This window comes from Macaca mulatta, chromosome 9, assembly GCF_049350105.2.
Source record: "Macaca mulatta isolate MMU2019108-1 chromosome 9, T2T-MMU8v2.0, whole genome shotgun sequence".
Classification (NCBI taxonomy): domain Eukaryota; kingdom Metazoa; phylum Chordata; class Mammalia; order Primates; family Cercopithecidae; genus Macaca; species Macaca mulatta.
The window spans coordinates 130,248,160-130,267,258 of NC_133414.1; the positions used below are offsets into that span (position 1 = coordinate 130,248,160).

Consider the following 19,099-nt stretch of genomic DNA (forward strand, 5'->3'; position numbering starts at 1 on the left):
ATTGTTTTAGATTTGGGAATATTTGCATTACACTTAGCAGCTGAGCATCCCTAATCTGAAATCCAAAAATGCTCTGGTAAGCATTTCCTTTGAGCATTATGTTGGTGCTCAAAAGGTTTTGAGTTAGGAGCATTTCAAATTTTGAATTTTCAGAATAGGGATACTGTGTGTGTAGGTGTGTGTGTGGGTAGGTGTACACATAGTATAACACAACACTAGGAGGTAGCTTGTATTTTCCCCATTTCCCAGAAGAGGAAGCTGAGAGACAGAGATGCTGGTGTTAGCTATTAAGTGCATGCTCACAACCACTCTCCTCTGCCATCTTTCATGGATAGAAATGTTGCACTAAACAAGATCAAATGAATTAAAAATAATTACTGAAGCTTGAGAGCATACATTTTTTTCCTCATACTAATAATATTGTGGAAGTTGCCAGTACCAAAATGAAGTCACTTATGTCAAAACCCTAACAAAATGGAGTTAAGTGAGCATGAAAGAAGGATCCTGCCCAGCGAGGGGCTCTGCTTGATGCTTAGAGCCCGAAGTGGGGCTGCCTAGATTCCCATCTGCTCTCCTTTAACATTGATGTGGCTCATACCCCAATTCATAACCCCAGTTCACACACCTCACACGCATGCCTGAGACTTTCCTTATCACAACAAATCCCTGCACATTCCACAAACCCCACATGTCCTGCATGCCCTATATGTACCATGTGACATAACTGACCACCATAAATTCCTCAAGATTATAGCATTCCAGATAAGCTGCCCTACTATCTACCAATGAGCTAATACCAACTCCAGCAATGAGCTTCTGTGACCAATAAACTTTGCTTCAAAGCAGCTTATGTGGATTTCTTCTCTTTGCCTTTAGAAGTTTCCTCTTTCTCCAACCTCTCCATATATGCCAATGATCCACCATAACATACATGTCTCAAAATTGCAAAATTACTATTCCTTGCATATTCCCAAATATACTTTTTTTGAGAGCCTCCCTCTCTGTCACTATGTTAGTTTGACAACATTAACAGAAACCTAATTTAAAAAAAGGATAAAGTCAGCAACACTTGTACCACCCTCTGTGATATGGCGTAAAATGTTTCCTTTCAATCTCCATCCATATGAAATTGTGATTTTAATACATGTAATCAAGAATGAATTTTGCTTTATTTAATTTAGTTTTGCTTTGTTTAATATTATTTCTATGTGGCTACATAGTCATTATAATCATATTTTTAATAGACTAACATTTTATCAAGTGACTAGTCCATAACTTACTTATCCCTTACTATTGTACATTTGCATTATTTCCAGTTTTCTTCACAATCTCAACCAACACTGCAATAAACACCTTTATTAGGATTATTTTAAAAATTAATTTATACTAAAATAATTACCTTGAAGACTTCTGCAGTTGATTATTTTTAGTTTCAAAAGTTCATTTTATAGTTTATTGTGCTTTCTTGGTAATTTAATTATGGCCAATGATTGCATTGGAAGATGACAGGGAAACAAAATGATGAATATGCATAGAATTTGGCACCTAAAATTTGTGAAAATAACACAAACATATTATAGGAAAAAGATTTGATAATAGTTAATTTTCTTTCTTTCTTCCTTTCTTTCTCTCTCTCTCTCTTTCTTTCTTTTTCTTTTTGGCAGAATTTTGCTCTTTTTGCCCAGGCTTTAGTGTAGTGGCACAATCTTGGCTCACTGCAGCCTCTGCCTCCCAGATTCAAGTGATTCTCCTGTCTCAGCCTCCCGAGTAGCTGGAATTACAGGTACGCACCACCACACCCAGCTAATTTTGTATTTTTAGTAGAGACGGGGTTTCACCATGTTGTCCAGGCTGGTCTTGAACTCCTGACCTCAAATGATCTGCTCTCCTCTGCCTCCCAAAGTGCTGGGATTACAGGCATGAGCCACCATGCCCAGTGGATAGTAGTTAATTTTCAAAGAAGGATCTCCTAAAATCAATGTTTTAAAAAGGAAGCTCTGCAAAGGCCAGTTTATTTTGTGATAATAATTCCTTTCTGACCTTGTAAGCTAAGGGTTCAATGCCATTCTAGGTTGTGTTGATAGACCCAGTATTGCAGGACAACAGATCTAGGTGTTTCCCTAGAAATTTAAGGAACAGTGAATGCAATGAAGAAAAACATTTATATTTAACCTATGGAAGAAAATACCTGGAAGGGTGACATTATCCTAACTATCTCAGTTTGCCCAGGACTGAGGGGTTTTCTAGGACATGGGATCTTGAGTGCTAAAGTCAAGAAGATCCTGAGCAAGCCAGATGAGTTAGACACCTCAGCAGGGATTTGGCATTTTCTGTAAGACTTCCAAGGACAGAAACTACACCAGGAGTGTACACATTACATAGAGGCAGGTTTTCAAATTTAGCATCAAGTGGCACTTTGCAATTACAATGGGATAGGTGGCTTTGACAGTCTCTGAATATATTTTTTAAAAGTCGGGGCAACCACTTGTTGGATATGCTAAAGAAGCAAAGGCTCTCAAATTTTGTTGCATATTAGAATCCCCTGGGAAGCATTTGAAACTCCCCTTGCTTTCATCTTGGACCACAGTGCAATAAAAATGGAAATAAATACCAAGAGTATCAAAACCACACAAATACATGGAAACTAAACAACCTGCTCCTGAATGACTTTCAGGTAAACAATGAAATTAAGACAGATATCAAAAAATATTTTAAACAAGTGAAAATAGAGACACAACATACCAAAATCTCTGGGATGCAGCAAAAACAGTGTTAACAGTTTATAGTGCTAAATGCTTACATAAAGAAGATAGAACAATCTCAAATTAACCACCTAATTTCACACCTAAAGGAGCTATTAAAACAAGAACAAATTACTCCCAAAGCTAGCAAAAGAAAAGAAATAACTAAAATCAGAGAAGAACTAAGTGAAAATGAGTCTCAAGACAATCACACAAAAGTTGAACAAAATGAAAATTTGCTTTTTTGAAAGAAAAAACAAAATTGAGAGACTACTAGCTACATTAACAAAGAAAAAAGGAAGAGATCCAAATAATCACAGTCAGAAATGACACAGGTGATATTACAACCAGTCCCACAGGAATATAAAATACCCTCAGACACTACTACCAGCGTCTCTATGCAAACAAACTAGAAAATCTAGAGGAACTGGATAAATTCCTGGAAATACACAATCTCCCAAGATTGGGCTAGGAAGAAATGTAAAACCTGAACAGGCCAATAACGAGTAATGAAATTGAGTCAGTATTTTTTTAAAAAACCTACCAACCAAAAAAAAAAAAAAAGCCTTTAATCGGATGGATTTATGGCCAAATTCTACCAGACATGCAAAGAAGAGCTGGTACTAGTGCTATTGAAATTATTTCAAAAAATTGAGGAGAAAGGCATTCCTTCCTACAATATTCTACAAAACCAGTATCACCCTGATACCAAAATCTGGCAAAGACACAACAAAAAAAGGAAACTACAGGCCAGTATCACTGATGAACATAGCTGCAAAAGTTCACAACAAAATGCTAGCAAACTGAATCCAGCAGCACATCAAAAAGTTAATCCACCATGATAAAGTGAGCTTTATTCCTGGAATGCAAACATGGCTCCCCATATGCAAATTAATAAATGTGCTTTACCACATAAACAGAATTAAAAACAAAAATCTTGTGATCATGTCAATAGAAGCAGAAAAAGCATTTGATAAAATCCAATGTTTCTTAATGATAAAAAAGAACTCAGCAAACTAGGCATCAAAGAAACATACCTCAAAATTGTAAGAGCCATTTATGATAAACCCACAGCCAAAATCATACTGAATAGGCAAAAGCTGGAAGCATTCCCCTCTAAAAGCTGGAATAAGACAAGATGTCCACTCTCATCATTCCTATTCAACATAGTACTAGAAGTCCTAGTCAGAAAAATCAGGGAAGAGAAAGAAATAAAAGGCATCCAAATAGGAAATGGGAAAGTCAGATTATTTCTCTTCACTGACGATATGATCCTATACCTAGAAAACCCAAAAGATTTTCTCAGAAGACTCCTCGACCTGATAAATGACTTCAACAAAGTCTTAGGATATACGATGAATGTATAAAAGTCAGTAGGATTTCTATACACCAATAGCATTCAAGCTGAGAACCAAATCAAGAACTCAATCCCATTAACAATAGCCACACAAAAAAAGTACCTAGAAATACATCTAATCAAGGACGTTAAACATGACTATGGGGAGAACTATAAGAGACTATTGAAAGAAATCATAGACAACACAAATGGAAAAGCATTCCCTGCTCTAGGGTTGGGAGAATAAATATTATTAAAATGTTCATACTGCCCAAAGCAATCTACAGATTCAATGTTTTTCCTGTCAAATTACCAATGCCATTTTTCAGAGAATTAGAAAAAAAATTATTCTAAAATTCATATGGAACCAAAAAAGAGCCTGAAGAGATGAAGGCAATTCTAAGCAAAAAGAACAAAGCTGGAGGCATCACATTGCCTGACTTCAAATTATGCCACAAGGCTACAGTAACCAAAACAGCATGGTACTGATACAAAAATAGACATATAGACCAATGGAACAAAGTAGAGAACCCATAAGTAAAGCCGCACAACTACAACCAACTTATCTTTGACAAAGTTAGCAAAAATAAACAACGGGGAAAGGATAATACCCTTTTTAATAAATGGTGCTGAGAAAACTGGCTAACCATATGAAGAAGAATGAAACTGGACCCTTACCTCTCACCATATACAAGAATTAACTCAAGATGGGTTAAAGACTTAAATGTAAGACCTCAAGTCATAATAATCCTAGAAGTAAACCTATGAAATACTCATCTAGACATTGGCCTGGGCAAAGAATTTATGATAACCCCAAAAGCAAATGCAACAAAATAAAAAATAGACAAATGGGACTTACTTAAAATAAAGAGCTTCTGCACAGCAAATGAAATAATCAATGTAGTGAACCAACAACCTACAGAATAGGAGAAAATATTTGCAACTATGCATCTGACAAAGGTGTAATATCCAGACTCTATAAGGATCTTAAATCCACAAGAAAAAAAAACTCATTAAAAGTAGGCAAATGACATGAATAGCTACTTCTCAAAAGAAGACATATGAGCAGGCAACACATATATGAAGAAATGCTTAAAACACTAATCATCAGATAAATGAAAACCAAAACCACAATAAGATACCATCTCACACCAGCAAGAATAGCTATTACTAAAAAGTCAGAAAATAACAGATGTTGGTGAGGTTGTGGAGAAAAGGGAATGATTATACACTGTTGGTGGGAATGCAAATTAGCTCAGCCCCTGTGAAAAGCAGTTTGGAGATTTCACAAAGAACTAAGAATTACCATTTGATTCAGCAATCCCATTACTGGGTATATACCCAAAGGAAAATAAATTGTTCTAAAAAGACCTGCACTCATATGTTTATTGACGCACCATTCACAATAGCAAAGGCATGGAATCAGCCCAGAGGCCCATCAGTGGTGGTAAAGAAAATGTACTGTATCTACAGCATGGAATACTACGCAACCATAAAAAAGAATGAAAGTATGTTCTTTGCAGTAACATGCAGGCAGCCAGAGCCCATTATCCTAAGCAAATTAACTCAGAAACAGAAAACCAAATACTTCATATTTTCATTGATAAATGGGAGCTAAGCATTGGGTATACACATGGTCACACAGATGGGAACAAGAGCAACCGGAGACTCCAAAAGGAGAGAGGGTGGAAAGAGGGCAGGGGTTGAAAAACTACCTATTGGGTACTGGGTTTGCTACTTGGGCAACAGGATCATTAGGAGCCCAAACCTTGGCATCACACAATATACCCATGTAATAAATCTGCACGTGTACCCCTGAATCTGAAATAATAAATAAAACAATAAATAAAACAATAAATAAATAAATAAATAAAACTCCCCTTGCTCAGGGTGCATCCTATAGTGATTAACCCATAATCACTGAAGGTGGGCTCATAACAATAGTTTCTGAAAGCTTCTCTGGTGATTCAAATGTATGATTAAGGCTGAGAAGCAGCGCTGTAGATGAATGCTGCTTTAGCTCTCATGTACGTATGAATTACCTAGGGACCTGACTGAATGCCGATTATCAGTCAGTAGGTCTAAGGTGTGGCCTAAGATTCTACTTTTCAAAAACACTCTTAAACAGAGACAATGATGCTTGTTCCTTGACTGGCTTGAAGAGTGACGGAGTGCATAGGAGAAACTCAGGCATCATAAGGTGGAGGAGATATATAGGAGGGGAGGGACATTGAAGTTGATAAGCATTAGGGACCTTCCCAACTCTAAAAATCCTCCGATTTTTAAAACCACGATAAGTATTCTTCAAAGACATTTTGAAATGTAGCTTTTTCTTTGAAGATGAAAAATAACATCTAAAACCCTCTTCCAGATCATCTCACTTGTATCACAATATGTATGCTATGTTTTGGATCACTTCCTAAGAACTGTTACATGAACAAATTTAATAATTCAAAACCTAATCTCTTTAGTTCATATAAATAATCCTGCCTTCATAGGTTTTTTTCTGATGACTTATACATAGCACAAAACTCTCCTTTCCACTTTGTACCCAGGACTTTTTGGTTGGCGGGACACAGATACTGGCCCTTCAAGGCAGAATTCAGGCGATGGGTGAGTCCCTGTGACAGGTAAGTGACCTTGGAATCTTTCCACACTTGAGAGGTCTGCCTCAAGCAAGAGGAAGACCCAGGTTTCCTGGTTGTAGTCCTCTTTTCTTGAGCACTGGATTCCATTAAGGAGGAACAAACAGATAGGATGGGATTTTCCAATAGGTACCATCCAGCAAAGGGAAGCTTCTTTCTGGGGAATCTCAAGCTCACTCTAGAGCTTCAAAGGCAGCATGGCAAGCTACAAGAATGGATGGGAGGGACCTCTCTGGAAGAGAGAATTTGAGGATCCTCTGCTCTGAAGCAGGGTGGGGAGAGTGCTTCACCCACTGGCCCTTCTAGTTTGTGTTTCAAATCTGCCCAGGTTGTTTCTTTGCTAGCATTCAGCCAGGAGCCCCAGGGACACTCACTTTCTAAGGACCTTCAGTAGCCAACATCTCAGTGATGCCATAAGACAAATCACACTCCTTCCTCTGTCAATAGACATGCCACTCTGTTCCTTTGGCCTCACTGAGAGTGGAGAATTGAATCCCAACGTCAAATCTCCAAGTACTGAAATCAGAGACAGAGAACAATACAGTAAAATCTTTCTAAGGCTGGAGTAAATTTAACTTAGAAATCTTGTCTGTCTAGCTGTTAGAAATTTTGGACAGAAAGAGAAAACATATTGTGTGTTGAGCTCCAGCTCGTTGCCAAACACTTACTCAAACCATCTCATTTAATCTGTCCAGCAATATTCAGAAGTAAGAATCACCCCTAATCTATCCACAAAGAAGGCAAGGTTCAGAGAGGTTGACCAGTTATCCAATATACACAGCTAACAGTGGAAGTCGAATCCAAACTTTTGTTTTAAGCTGTTTTTCTTCTATTGACTCCACATTTTTATGCTTTGATAAATATGTGTGTATACTGACATTTTTATCTCTCTAAAAATGTAAATAAAAAAAGGAACATTGCTGCTGTGTTCCACAGAAACACCCTACAGTGAGATTTTGCTGTATTTTCAAAGTATTCATAGCAAGCCTGTATTCCTTTAAGCATGTATCAAACATAAATAGATGCTGTCTATATTAGGGGCCCTTGTTTCCTCTGAGAAAATGGTGTGAACAATGGATTCTCTCCACAGAGAAATGCATGTATACACATACGCACAAACATTTGTGTAGGGTTCCTTGTGTAGGGTTCACAGGTACTCTGAAGCCGGTGCTTTAAAAGTTTAACAGACTAGTGTTGTTCCCACTGCCCAACGCCCCTTCTTTGTAACTTGCCTAGAGCCCAGCTTTCAAGGACGCAAACTTTTGTGTATCAGTGGAATATTTATTAACCCTGTGTCTTTGAGAATACAGCAGTGAAGGGACAGGGTTGTTGCCCTCAGAGAGCTTACAGGCTAATGAGTGCATAGGTAGGTAAGCAGATATTACAAAGCATCAGGATAGTGAGGGAATGAATGGTGGCTAACAGCGACGGATTGTTGGAGAACAAAGTCAGCCCTGCAGAGAACCCCAGATTTAATGAAATGGTGAGTGCAGTGAACATTTATCATTATTTTTTCTACACAGCATTTGAGCCTCTTCCTCTCCCTGAAAAATAGCATCGCTTTAAGCAGGCATGCCCCGAATGACACACAGCTTTCTTCCTTTTATAGAGGCCAAAAATGCTAGAGACTGGTTTGCCTGCTTCCCTTGCACTTAGGGCACAACGTTTGGCTTAATCTCCACCAACAGGACTAGAGGGAGCCCTCAGTCTCCAATCAAACGCTGGTAGAGGGCCTGGTGTGGTGGCTCACACCTGTAATCCCTGTAGTTTGGGAGCCCAAGGTGGGAGAATTCCTTGAGCCCAGGAGCTCAAGACCATCCTGGGACACATAGCGAGAACTCATCTCTACAAATAATAATAACAACAATAATAAATAGCCCAGCATGGTGGCATGCACCTATGGTCCCAGCTACTCAGGAAGCTGAAGCAGGAGGATGGCTTGAGCCTGGGTGGTCGAGGCTGTGGTCAGCTATGATCGTGCCATGCTGCACTCTAGCCTGGGCTACAGAGCAAGACCCCATCTCAAAACAAACAAACAAAAGCTGGTGTGGCAAAGAAGCAGGTTCTACCCAGGGGCTAGAATTTGGAAACAGCAACAACAGCTGCATCTAACCTCTAGAGGTGGTCGTGGCAGCAGTTCTGGGGGTGGCATCTAACATCTAGTACTGGCAGTGGAGGCAATGTGGTGCAAATTATAGCATCTGTGCCTTGTGACAGCCACATCAGTGTCTACCAGACAAGTTCTGCAGCATCATCTGTTGCTTGTTGTTGGCTGCCTGACCTCCAGCCACATTTTCTGGGTCTCCCAGAGATACTATGATTTGCCCAATACTCTTTGCAAGGTAATCATTAAATTATCTAGTGCCAGTTTCTGTGCCTTCCACCTGAGGGTCAGAATGATGCCATGCTTGTCTGTGGCCAGCACGGGCAGAGAAGTGATGGTGATGTGTGCATCTGAACTCCTATGGGGTCACCCAGTTCTTCTGTAGAAATGATGATGTTCTTGTAGCTGATACTCAAATGTACCAACAGGAAGAGACCCAGAGTTTACTGAGTATGAGCTGGTTCTTTCTTTGTTTTTTGTTTTGTTTTTTAACAAAGTGATTTTGTTCAGCACTCACTTTCCTGAACAGTTTTTATATTTGTATATTATCTGATTGTGATCTTTCCACTCTCATTTTAAACTTGGCTAGAGAGCTCAGTTGACATGCATTTAGTGAGTGCTTAATACAATCTTTGTAACTGGTGAAGTGGGAATGCAAGGCAGTATAAGATCTATACTGCTCCGAGGGCTCTTAAGGTTTGGTTGAGAAGATTAGACATGTACACATATCAAGATAAAAATGCAGCTCCCCAAATACCTGTTCTGTGAGCAACATGACAAAAACAACTATTAAATAATTGTATTATATAACCAGAGGGATGGAATTTGTAGGTTCTAGACACTCTAAAATATTCTCATTTTATAGTCTCACCCAAGACTTAACAGCTAAACTTAAAATGAATATGTTTTGACAGTTTGCTTTGACAGTTAAACTATGCCTTGGTCAACCCATTATCTTTAAAAAATAAACAGTCCATGGTAAGATTTTTGCACACCTTTTACCCATAGTTGCAGCTCAATAAAATGCTCAATGCAGATAGGCAGAGGCGGTAAGGCAGACAGGCCAGAGTGAGAATGATTCGGGTTTTTATTTTGATGTAAAGTGCCTCAGAGGTCCTGTTTTAGTACAACCCTTAGTAGAGTTATTATCTGGCCAGACAGCCTAGTTCCCTCGAAGTCTTATCTTCGCTGGTTCCCAGGAAAACTTAAGAACAGGAAGAGGATGAGAATCACAGACTAAATTAGAGGCGCATTAATTGAGCTCTTAAAGAGAAGCTGCTGTAAGTTTGTCCCTGGATGGTGCCATTAACACCCCCTACCTTTTTTTGTTGTTGTTCTTAGAACCAAATTTAAAATAAAAGTTTACAAAAAACACTAGTGGAAATAGATTATATGAGTCTTGCATTTAGAGGTGCCATCTGTTCAATTTTGCACCCTCGCAGTCAGAGTGTTAATATCTCCTGTGCAGAGATACCATGTGTCAGCATTTTCCGCTGTGTGGAGTTACCAATCAGTTCACTTTTTCATCCTTTGGCCTAAGTCAGCTAAAATTATCTGAGCGCAGATGTCTTGAGCTTTGTGTGCCTTTTCTATCACCTTCTTGTTTGAGAAAATTTCCTTTCAAAACTTTATTAGGAGAAGGGACAGAATTTGGAACTAACTGTGCTTATGGCGGCCCAAGGCATTTGGGGGAAAGGGGGAGAACTCAGAGGAGTAGACGCCCCTGGAGAATGGCTAGTATCTATCTTTCTGATTAACTTCTGCAAGACTTAAATGAGTTTTAAAGGCCCTCATAAAAGAACAAGGGAGAGTCATCGGGGAAAGGAAGAATACAATATTTCTGTTTCAACTGCCAGTGATCTTTATAAACCCTAATTAAGCCCTGATGGGGTATAAAATATCCGAACTTTTATAAATGACTCTGTCAACTAGACAATATGCAATGCTTAAATTACCACAAGATTCACGTTCATTTTCAATTGCATTTTGGTGAAGGGAAGAATATAAATACTTAGTTTGAATAGTATTTCACTGAAAGGAGAAATTAACCTATGACTTATTTCCGCACCAAACCAAATGGTTTCTTGGAGTTTGGCTTTTCCTCTTAGATTTGCAAAGACAAATCACACAGTATTACTGTGGATGTCATCGCTGTTGTTATTATTTTAAAACCAGCTGCTCTTTCTTCTGCGTTTTCCCACCATCAAGTAGGTACATAGGCTTTAAAATGAATAAAATTATTTTTTCCCTTGGCAAAGGCACTCATTGTTTAGAAGCTTTTGATATAGGCTTTTACAAATACCATTGATTGGGGATTTCAAAATAATAACACTCTGCCCATTTCCAAGTGTGAAAAGAAAAAATATGAAGCAACATAATATACAGTAAAAAACAAGAAATACGTAGGCACCTGATTGTACAGAATGCAAAGACAAGATGACACAAACACTGGTTGGAGGGAGGTTTATTTATTGACATTAAATGGATAAAATCAAAATGATTTTTAATGTGATCTTCTGGCTGAGCAAGGTGGCTCATGCCTGTAATCCTAGCACTTTGCAAGGCCAAGGCGAATGGATCATCTGAGGTCAGGAGTTCAAAACCAGCCTGGCCAACATGATGAAACCCCGTCTCTACTAAAAATGCAAAAATTAGCCAGGCGTGGTGGTGCATGCCTGTAATCCCAGCTACTCAGGAGGCTGAGGCAGGAGAATCTCTTGAACCCGGGGAACAGAGGTTGCAGTGAGTGGAGATCGTACCACTATACTCCAGCCCAGGCGAAAGAGTAAGACTTCATCTTAGAAAGTAAAAATAAAATAATAAAATAATAATGTCTTTTTAAAATATGGCATGGGGCTACTCTGGGGATCTCCACCTCCTGTCAGATCAGCCATGGCATTTGATTCTCATAGGAGCTGGAACCCTATTGTGAAATGCGCATCCGAAGGATCTAGGTTGTGCGCTCCTTACAAGAAGAATCTAATGCCTGATCTGAGGTGGAACGGTTTCATCCTGAAACTGCTCCATGCTCTGCCTATAGAGTAGCCATTCTTTATTCCTTTACTTTCTTAATAAACTTAATTTCACGAAAAAAAAAAAAAAGAAAGAAAAAAAAAGCATGATACTTGAGGATATGGAACAACACTCTTGTCTTTGAACGTGATCGCGGAAAAGTTATGGAGCCAACATTCCTGAACCTCTTTCCCAGACAAGAGGAAATCTGTGCTGTGAAAGGAAACCAGATCCTGGAGGGGCGAGTGACTCAGTCCACAGGGGCTGTGCTGACAGTAGCTGTGCTTACGTTGCAGCCAAGGAAAGCTGCAGAGGGAACAGGGGCAGATGGAACCCATGTGCTATGCTCCATGGGCCTTGTCCACTGGCCTGAAGCTCCCCACTCCTCCCTAGGAGGGAATAAATAACATGTCCAGATTGTGCATAGAACTGCTTTTTGATGAAACATATTACCCTATTAAGTGCTATTTGAGAAAGATGTGTACTATACACCCTGTTTAAGATTGAATACTGGCAAGTTTGCCCCTCCTGAAGAACTGATAAATTACTTTTTACCAGACACTGAGAGGTATGTGTCTTTCCACATTTTCCTTTTCACCTTGGCCGACAGGAAGCTCAGAACTAGATTTAGCATGCAACTAAAATACGTATCTCTTTACTGGGGTGTGGTGGCTCATGCCTGTAATCCCAGCACTTTGGGAGGCCAAAGCAGGTGGATCATTTGAGGTCAGGAGTTCAAGACCAGCCTGTTCAATATGGTGAAACCCCATCTCTACTAAAAATACAAAAAATTAGCTGAGCGGTAGTGGCACATGCCTGTAATGCCAGCTATTCAGGAGGCTGAGGCAGAAGAATCACTTGAGCCTGGAAGGCAGAGGCTGCAGTGAGCCAAGATCGTGCCACTACACTGCAGTCTGGGCAACAGAGTGAGACCCTGTCTCAAAAAATAATAATAAATAAACAAATAAATAAAATATGTATCTCATTACTGTCTCTGGGATAATTATTTCATCTTTTATATACTTTGTGATCTTTCTCAGCTTTATTTTAGCTGTCTTGTTGATAGATTGTTGTAACTCAAAAACACTGAGATAAAGAAGTATCATGGACACACTCCTCCTAGTAATATTACTTGTTTCTAGGAGGCTCCATTCTTTCACTGGCCTGAAGCTCCCCATTCCTCGCCAGGAATGGGGAGGTTTCTCAAGCTCGGAGAGCTGAGGACAATTTGTGAAGATATTTTACCTCCCTTGGTTTTGCATCCATCCTGGCTCATGGATTACCCTGTTGATCGCAACTTGGGACCTGGCTTCACACAGGTGTTTTTCTTAGAGCTGCTATCATCACCTCCATGTATACTCATTGGCATGACTGCCATGTTAGGCCCCTCCTCTGTGTTCAGCCCTGTGTTGAATTACTTGTAACCATTGTGTCCCCACAATCCTGAGAAGTGGGTAATCTAATTGTCTTCATTTTACACCTGAGGAGGCAGGTACAAACAGTGAAGTAACTTATCCAAAGTCACGCATTGAGTAAGTAACAGAACTGGGTTTTGAACTCAGACCCAAGTCCAAATCCTATGCTTCCAACCACTATTCTGTACCGATTGTCTTGCCTGCTCGCTGCTAGGCATATTTCTCAAAGTGGGTGACACTTATTATGATTTTTTTTAGCACTCAATGCTGGTCTCTTCTAAATTGGGTTAACCTGGGACAATCTCCAAAAGACTGAGGAACTCGATTGTTCTAGGAAACATACACTTGGCTGCTTGCAGGTGTATTTCACAAAATACAAATTCAATAAATGTTAGCTATTACTATCAAGATGATTATCTATATTAGCATTATTGGTCACTTATGAGTTTGGTTAGCTTGAGATAGTCTTCGAGAAGCCAGTTGTCTCTGGTTTATTGTTCTAAAAAGCATCCATTTTCTGGAGCAACCTGGCTGAAATCTCTGCCTAAGCATATCCATGACACTTCTTTATCTCAGTGTTTTTGAGTTACAGCAATCTGTAAACAAGACAGCTAAAATAAGGTTGAACAAGATCAGAAATGTAGAAGATGAAATAATTATACTAGAGATAGTAATGAAATACATATATTAGTTGAATGCTAAATCTAGTTCTGAGCTTCCTGATAGCCAAGGTAAGAAGGAAAATTTAGCAAGACACGTATCTCTCATTGTCTGGTAAAAAAAACTTGCTGGTACTCAGTCTTTTTTTTTTTTTTTTATACTTTAAGTTCTAGGGTACATGTGCATAACGTGCAGGTTTGTTACATATGTATACATGTGCCATGTTGGTGTGCTGCACCCATCAACTCGTCAGCACCCATCAATTCGTCATTTACATCAGGTATAACCCCCAATGCAATCCCTCCCCCACCCCATGATAGGCCCCGGTGTGTGATGTTCCCCTTCCCGAGTCCAAGTGATCTCATTGTTCAGTTCCCACCTATGAGTGAGAACATGCGGTGTTTGGTTTTCTGTTCTTGCGATAGTTTGCTGAGAATGATGGTTTCCAGCTGCATCCATGTCCCTACAAAGGACACAAACTCATCCTTTTTTATGGCTGCATAGTATTCCATGGTGTATATGTGCCACATTTTCTTAATCCAGACTGTCACTGAGGGACATTTGGGTTGATTCCAAGTCTTTGCTAATGTGAATAGTGCCGCAATAAACATACGTGTGCCTGTGTCTTTATAGCAGCATGATTTATAATCCTTTGGGTATATACCCAGTAATGGGATGGTGGTACTCAGTCTTAAACAGAGTGTATAGTACACATCTGCATCAAATAACACTTAATAGGGTAATGAGTTTCATCAAAAAGCAGTTCTATGCACAACCCAGACATATTATTTATAGTAACGCTTCTAATTTCAATCATTTAAAATGTAGACAAGTTGTTGATTGGGAGGACTGTTTAGCAAAAGCACATCTACATTATAGCCCAGGGCTCTGACTTGCCATCAAGATAGAGCAGGGGTCCCAACCCCTTAGCCTCAGACCCATACTAGTTCTTGGCCTTTAAGAACCAGGCCACACAGCAAGAGGTGAGCAGCAGGTCAGGGAGCATTACTACCTGAGCTCCGCCTCCCGTCACATCAGCCACGGCATTCCATTCCCATAGGAGCTGGAACCCTATTGTGAAATGCATATCTGAGGGATCTAGGTTGTGGTTGTATGCTCCTTACAAGAATCTAATGCCTGGTCTGAGGTGCAACAGTTTCATCCCCAAACCATCCCCCACCCCACTCCTGTCCGTGGAAAAACTGTCTTCCACAAAACTGGTCCCTGGTGCCAAAAATGTTGGGAACCACTGGAATCAAGCATAAAGGACATAGAGGAATATCCCTTAACAGTTCCATAAACATGTTATCCCAGTCCTGCATTTGATGGGCAACGCAGAGCAGTGCGTTCAAAACGGAGCTGGAGCTGTTAGTGGAGAGTTGATTGAAAAGAGCACTATGCTGATTGAAAAGAGCACTATGTCTTATGGTTGCCAATTTGGGGTTAGATAGCAAGACTGATTTTTGTTACATTTATTAAGAATAACATGCATTTTTATCCCAGCAGAGGACCACGTTAATTATACAGTTAACCCTCCATATCTGTGGGTTCCGTGTCAGTGGATTCAACCAACCACAGATTAAAAATATTTTTTAAAAAAGATGGTGTCATGTACAGACTTTTTTCTTTCATGATTCTCTAAACAACACAGTATAAAACTATTTACATGGCATTGATGCTGTATTAGGTATTATAAGTTATCTAGAGATGATTTAAAGTATATAGGAGCATACTTTAAGTATACTTAACCTATGTGCATAGGTGATATGCAAACACTACACCATTTCACATCAGGAACTTGGACACATGTGGATTTTGGTATCTGCAGGGGAGTCCTGGAACCAATTCCCCATAGACACTGAGGGATGACTATTGGTAATGAATACCTGTGGGGGAAAGACACAGTAAGAAACTATCTCAGTATCTCATGGGGCTAGCAACACATTATCATAAATTAAACTAAACCTATTACAATAACTCCTGGCATTGATGGACATCATTTCAATGTGAAAAATACAGGTGACCCTTGAAAACATGGCTTTGAACTGGGCGGGTCCACTTCCAGGTCAAAAAAATTGGTGGGTCCAGTTTTTTCAGTGAATACAGTCAGATCTCCGTCTCAGGGGCTCTGCATCTGCAATCAGAATATATTGCCTTCAACTTTTAAAATGTGAATATAGGAAATGTGATTATAGGATCAGGGATCCTTCTGAATCCCAGTTGGGCCACCAGCCGTTTATGTCCTTTTAAATATCCCTGCTTCCTGGTGTTAGGGGAACCAACCACAAAGAGGGCAGGAGAGAACGGGCGAAGTGGCAGTAATTATGTGAACTAAAATTAAACACTAACTTTCCTTTGGTCTCGTAGTCAGCAATAATTCACTTAGCAGAATTAGTCCTTTCTTTTTTAGAGCAATGCCCCGACTCATGGATGTTTCTGTGAGACAGATTTCATGGTCTGCGTCAGAAATCTCTCTAAATCCTTGTAAGTTGTGTTTTGTTCTGTTCGATGCATTTTTGAATGCTCATGGGGCTTATCCATAAAACTCCCTCAGATGGCTGAGTTTTCTCTTTTCCAACCCCCAAGTTTGGAGAACGCAGATCTCTTTATATACTGGGTGAAATCCAAACTTTGGATCCAGAGCATAGAGCTCAGACTAACATCAGCTATCTCAGCGGGGGCGCACCATGGCCCCGGCTCATCTTCTTCCTGTTGGGTTTTATAATCACTCCATGACACTCTTCATGTCCTGCCTGACTTAAATCTTTACCACTTTGGCCCTTTGCAGGAACCGGGCCCTGCTCCCATGAATGGTCCTCTTTCTTGGCTGTCTGAGCTCAGCTGAGGAAATTCTCTCTCCTCTGAAGTCATTCAGGACCAGCCCAGTTTTTCCTCCTGCCCTGACTTTCTGTCGCTGCCTTTTACCCCCTTGCTAGAGGGAAGGATTTCTACTGCTTGTCTCTGCTACTTGGTTCTCCTGGCCCATCTTTCCAAACACCTGCAGAAACTCTACCTGTCCTTGGCTAGACTCACATGTCCCTTGCCAGAGCTGATGGAGACAGAGACTTCTGAACAGTGATGCTCTGGACCAGTTCACCCCTTCAGCAAGACAATGCCTCCCGTGCTTTAGAATTCTCCGTGCTGCCACCTTAACACCCGCTGTCCTCATGCCACTTGTGTTTCATGTCTTATATGAAACTCCTAAAAGAAATCACAAGCCAGGCAACCAGCCAGCTCAAAATTAATTTAAAATCTTCTTTTCCCTCACACCATACACAAAAATAAACTCCAAATGGGTGAGAAATTTAAATGTAAAACATAAAACCATACATGTAGTGGAATAAAACACAGGTGAATTTCATTATATAAGTTGGATATGGGGAGAAGTTTTTCAACTATGACTCAAAATCCAGATGTAATAAAGAAAACATTGAATTTTTAAAAAATTGTCAAAAAAGAGTATAAGTAAAAACACAATTGTTAAACTGGAATAAAAGAGTTGCAACATATATCACAGAGAAAGAGTTAATATCCCTTATATTTTTTTAAAAACTCAAAAACTATAAGAGAAAAAAAAAACCTGACAGGAAAATGGGCAAAAGAGATAGAGAATTCACACACACAAAATATAAGTGCATATACATATACACGATGTATATAAGTATATATACAAATGACCCTTATATATTAAAAGATATTTAATTTCACTTACTATAAGAAAATGTCAGTTAATTGCACAGAGATACAATTTCTTATGAATCTGATAGGCAAAATGTTAAAACATTTGACAACATACTCTTACGAAGCTTTGAGGAAACTGACACTCTTATACATTACTAGTCGTCAATGTCTAACTACATATGCATTTACCTACTGGCCCAGAAATCCAACTTGTAGGAATTTACTCTGAAGATATACTTCTAGGAATATAAAAAATTATGCAGAAAATTATTCCAAGTTGTGATTTATAATAGCAAATTATAGGAAATAGTCTTATTGCCAAAGCATAGGGGAATGGTTCAATAAACAATGATATAGCCACCCAGGGCAGCAGTATGCAGATGTTAAAAAAATTAAAGAAGAAGGAAGGTTTCTACAAACTGATAGATAATTTCAGGATATATTTTTAAGTTTAAAAAACAGCAAGATAAAATATATATATATATAGTGATATATATATAGTGATATATATAGATATATAGAGAGAGATATATAGTGCTATTTATGTGTAAGACAGAAAGAGAAATAAGATCTTTTTCCCCAAAAGAAATGCAGGAAGCATGAGCAAGAAGTAAATCCAATTGGCTAATTACAAGAGGTGGGTGGAAACATAATGGAAGGGAAAGAGAGGAAGTAAGATTTCTATCAGTACATAGTTTTGACTTTTAAATCATGTTTATGTTTTTCAAACTTAAAATTAAATCAGAAAGGATGGGGAGGACTCTAAATGTTAATACAATTGGAAACAAATTCATTTGTGTATGAAATTGTTAACATAACCACACAGAAGGAAAATAAAAGGAATCAATCTAGGTAAGCTTTGAGCATATTCCTCTGACTGTCTGCCCTTAATGGGATATAGGCTAAGGACATAAAAGAATTGCAAGGAATTCTACTTGACTCAATAGGCTTGCTGTTTGAAAGGAGTATTAATATTATTCTAAAATATTGTATTGTAGGACTGAGAATGTAAGTAAATAATCCGATGTGTTTGGGGACCAAGGTCCTCACTGTGGATAAAAAGAGAAAACAAAGGTAGAATGGAGAGAAATAATCGTATGATTTTGAATTAGACTTGGATGTATCGGGGTGTGTGTGTGTGTGTGTGTGTGTGTGTGTGTATGTATATCCTGTTCACACACTCCTGAATGACACGTCAGGGCAGAGAGGCAGTGTTAGGCTTAGCCAGCCTTCTAAGGAATGGGATCCAATCCAGGTATTGAAGAAAACAGGAGGAGAGGCTGGGGGCGGTGGCTTACACCTGTAATCCCAGCACTTTGGGAGACAAAGCAGGTGGATCACGAGATCAAGAGATTGAGACCATCCTGGCCAACATGATGAAACCCCATCTCTACTAAAAATTGACCGTGCATGGTGGCACGTGCCTGTAGTCCCAGTTACTCAGGAGACAGGCAGGAAAATTGCTTGAACCCCGGAGGCGGAGTTTGCAGTCAGGTGAGATAGTG

The 19,099-nt window shown here is 39.3% G+C and overlaps 1 protein-coding gene across 1 annotated transcript in view; it reads left to right on the plus strand.

Annotated features, from left to right (window-relative positions):
• LOC100423190 (protein CASC2-like) overlaps nucleotides 1-19,099 on the plus strand; it is a 161,906-nt gene that overhangs the window by 104,776 nt on the left and 38,031 nt on the right. Inside the window, exon 2 of the mRNA XM_028826909.2 lies at nucleotides 6,633-6,707. Within this exon, the coding sequence (XP_028682742.1) occupies nucleotides 6,633-6,707 (75 nt within the window). The remainder of the gene's footprint in view (nucleotides 1-6,632; nucleotides 6,708-19,099) is intronic.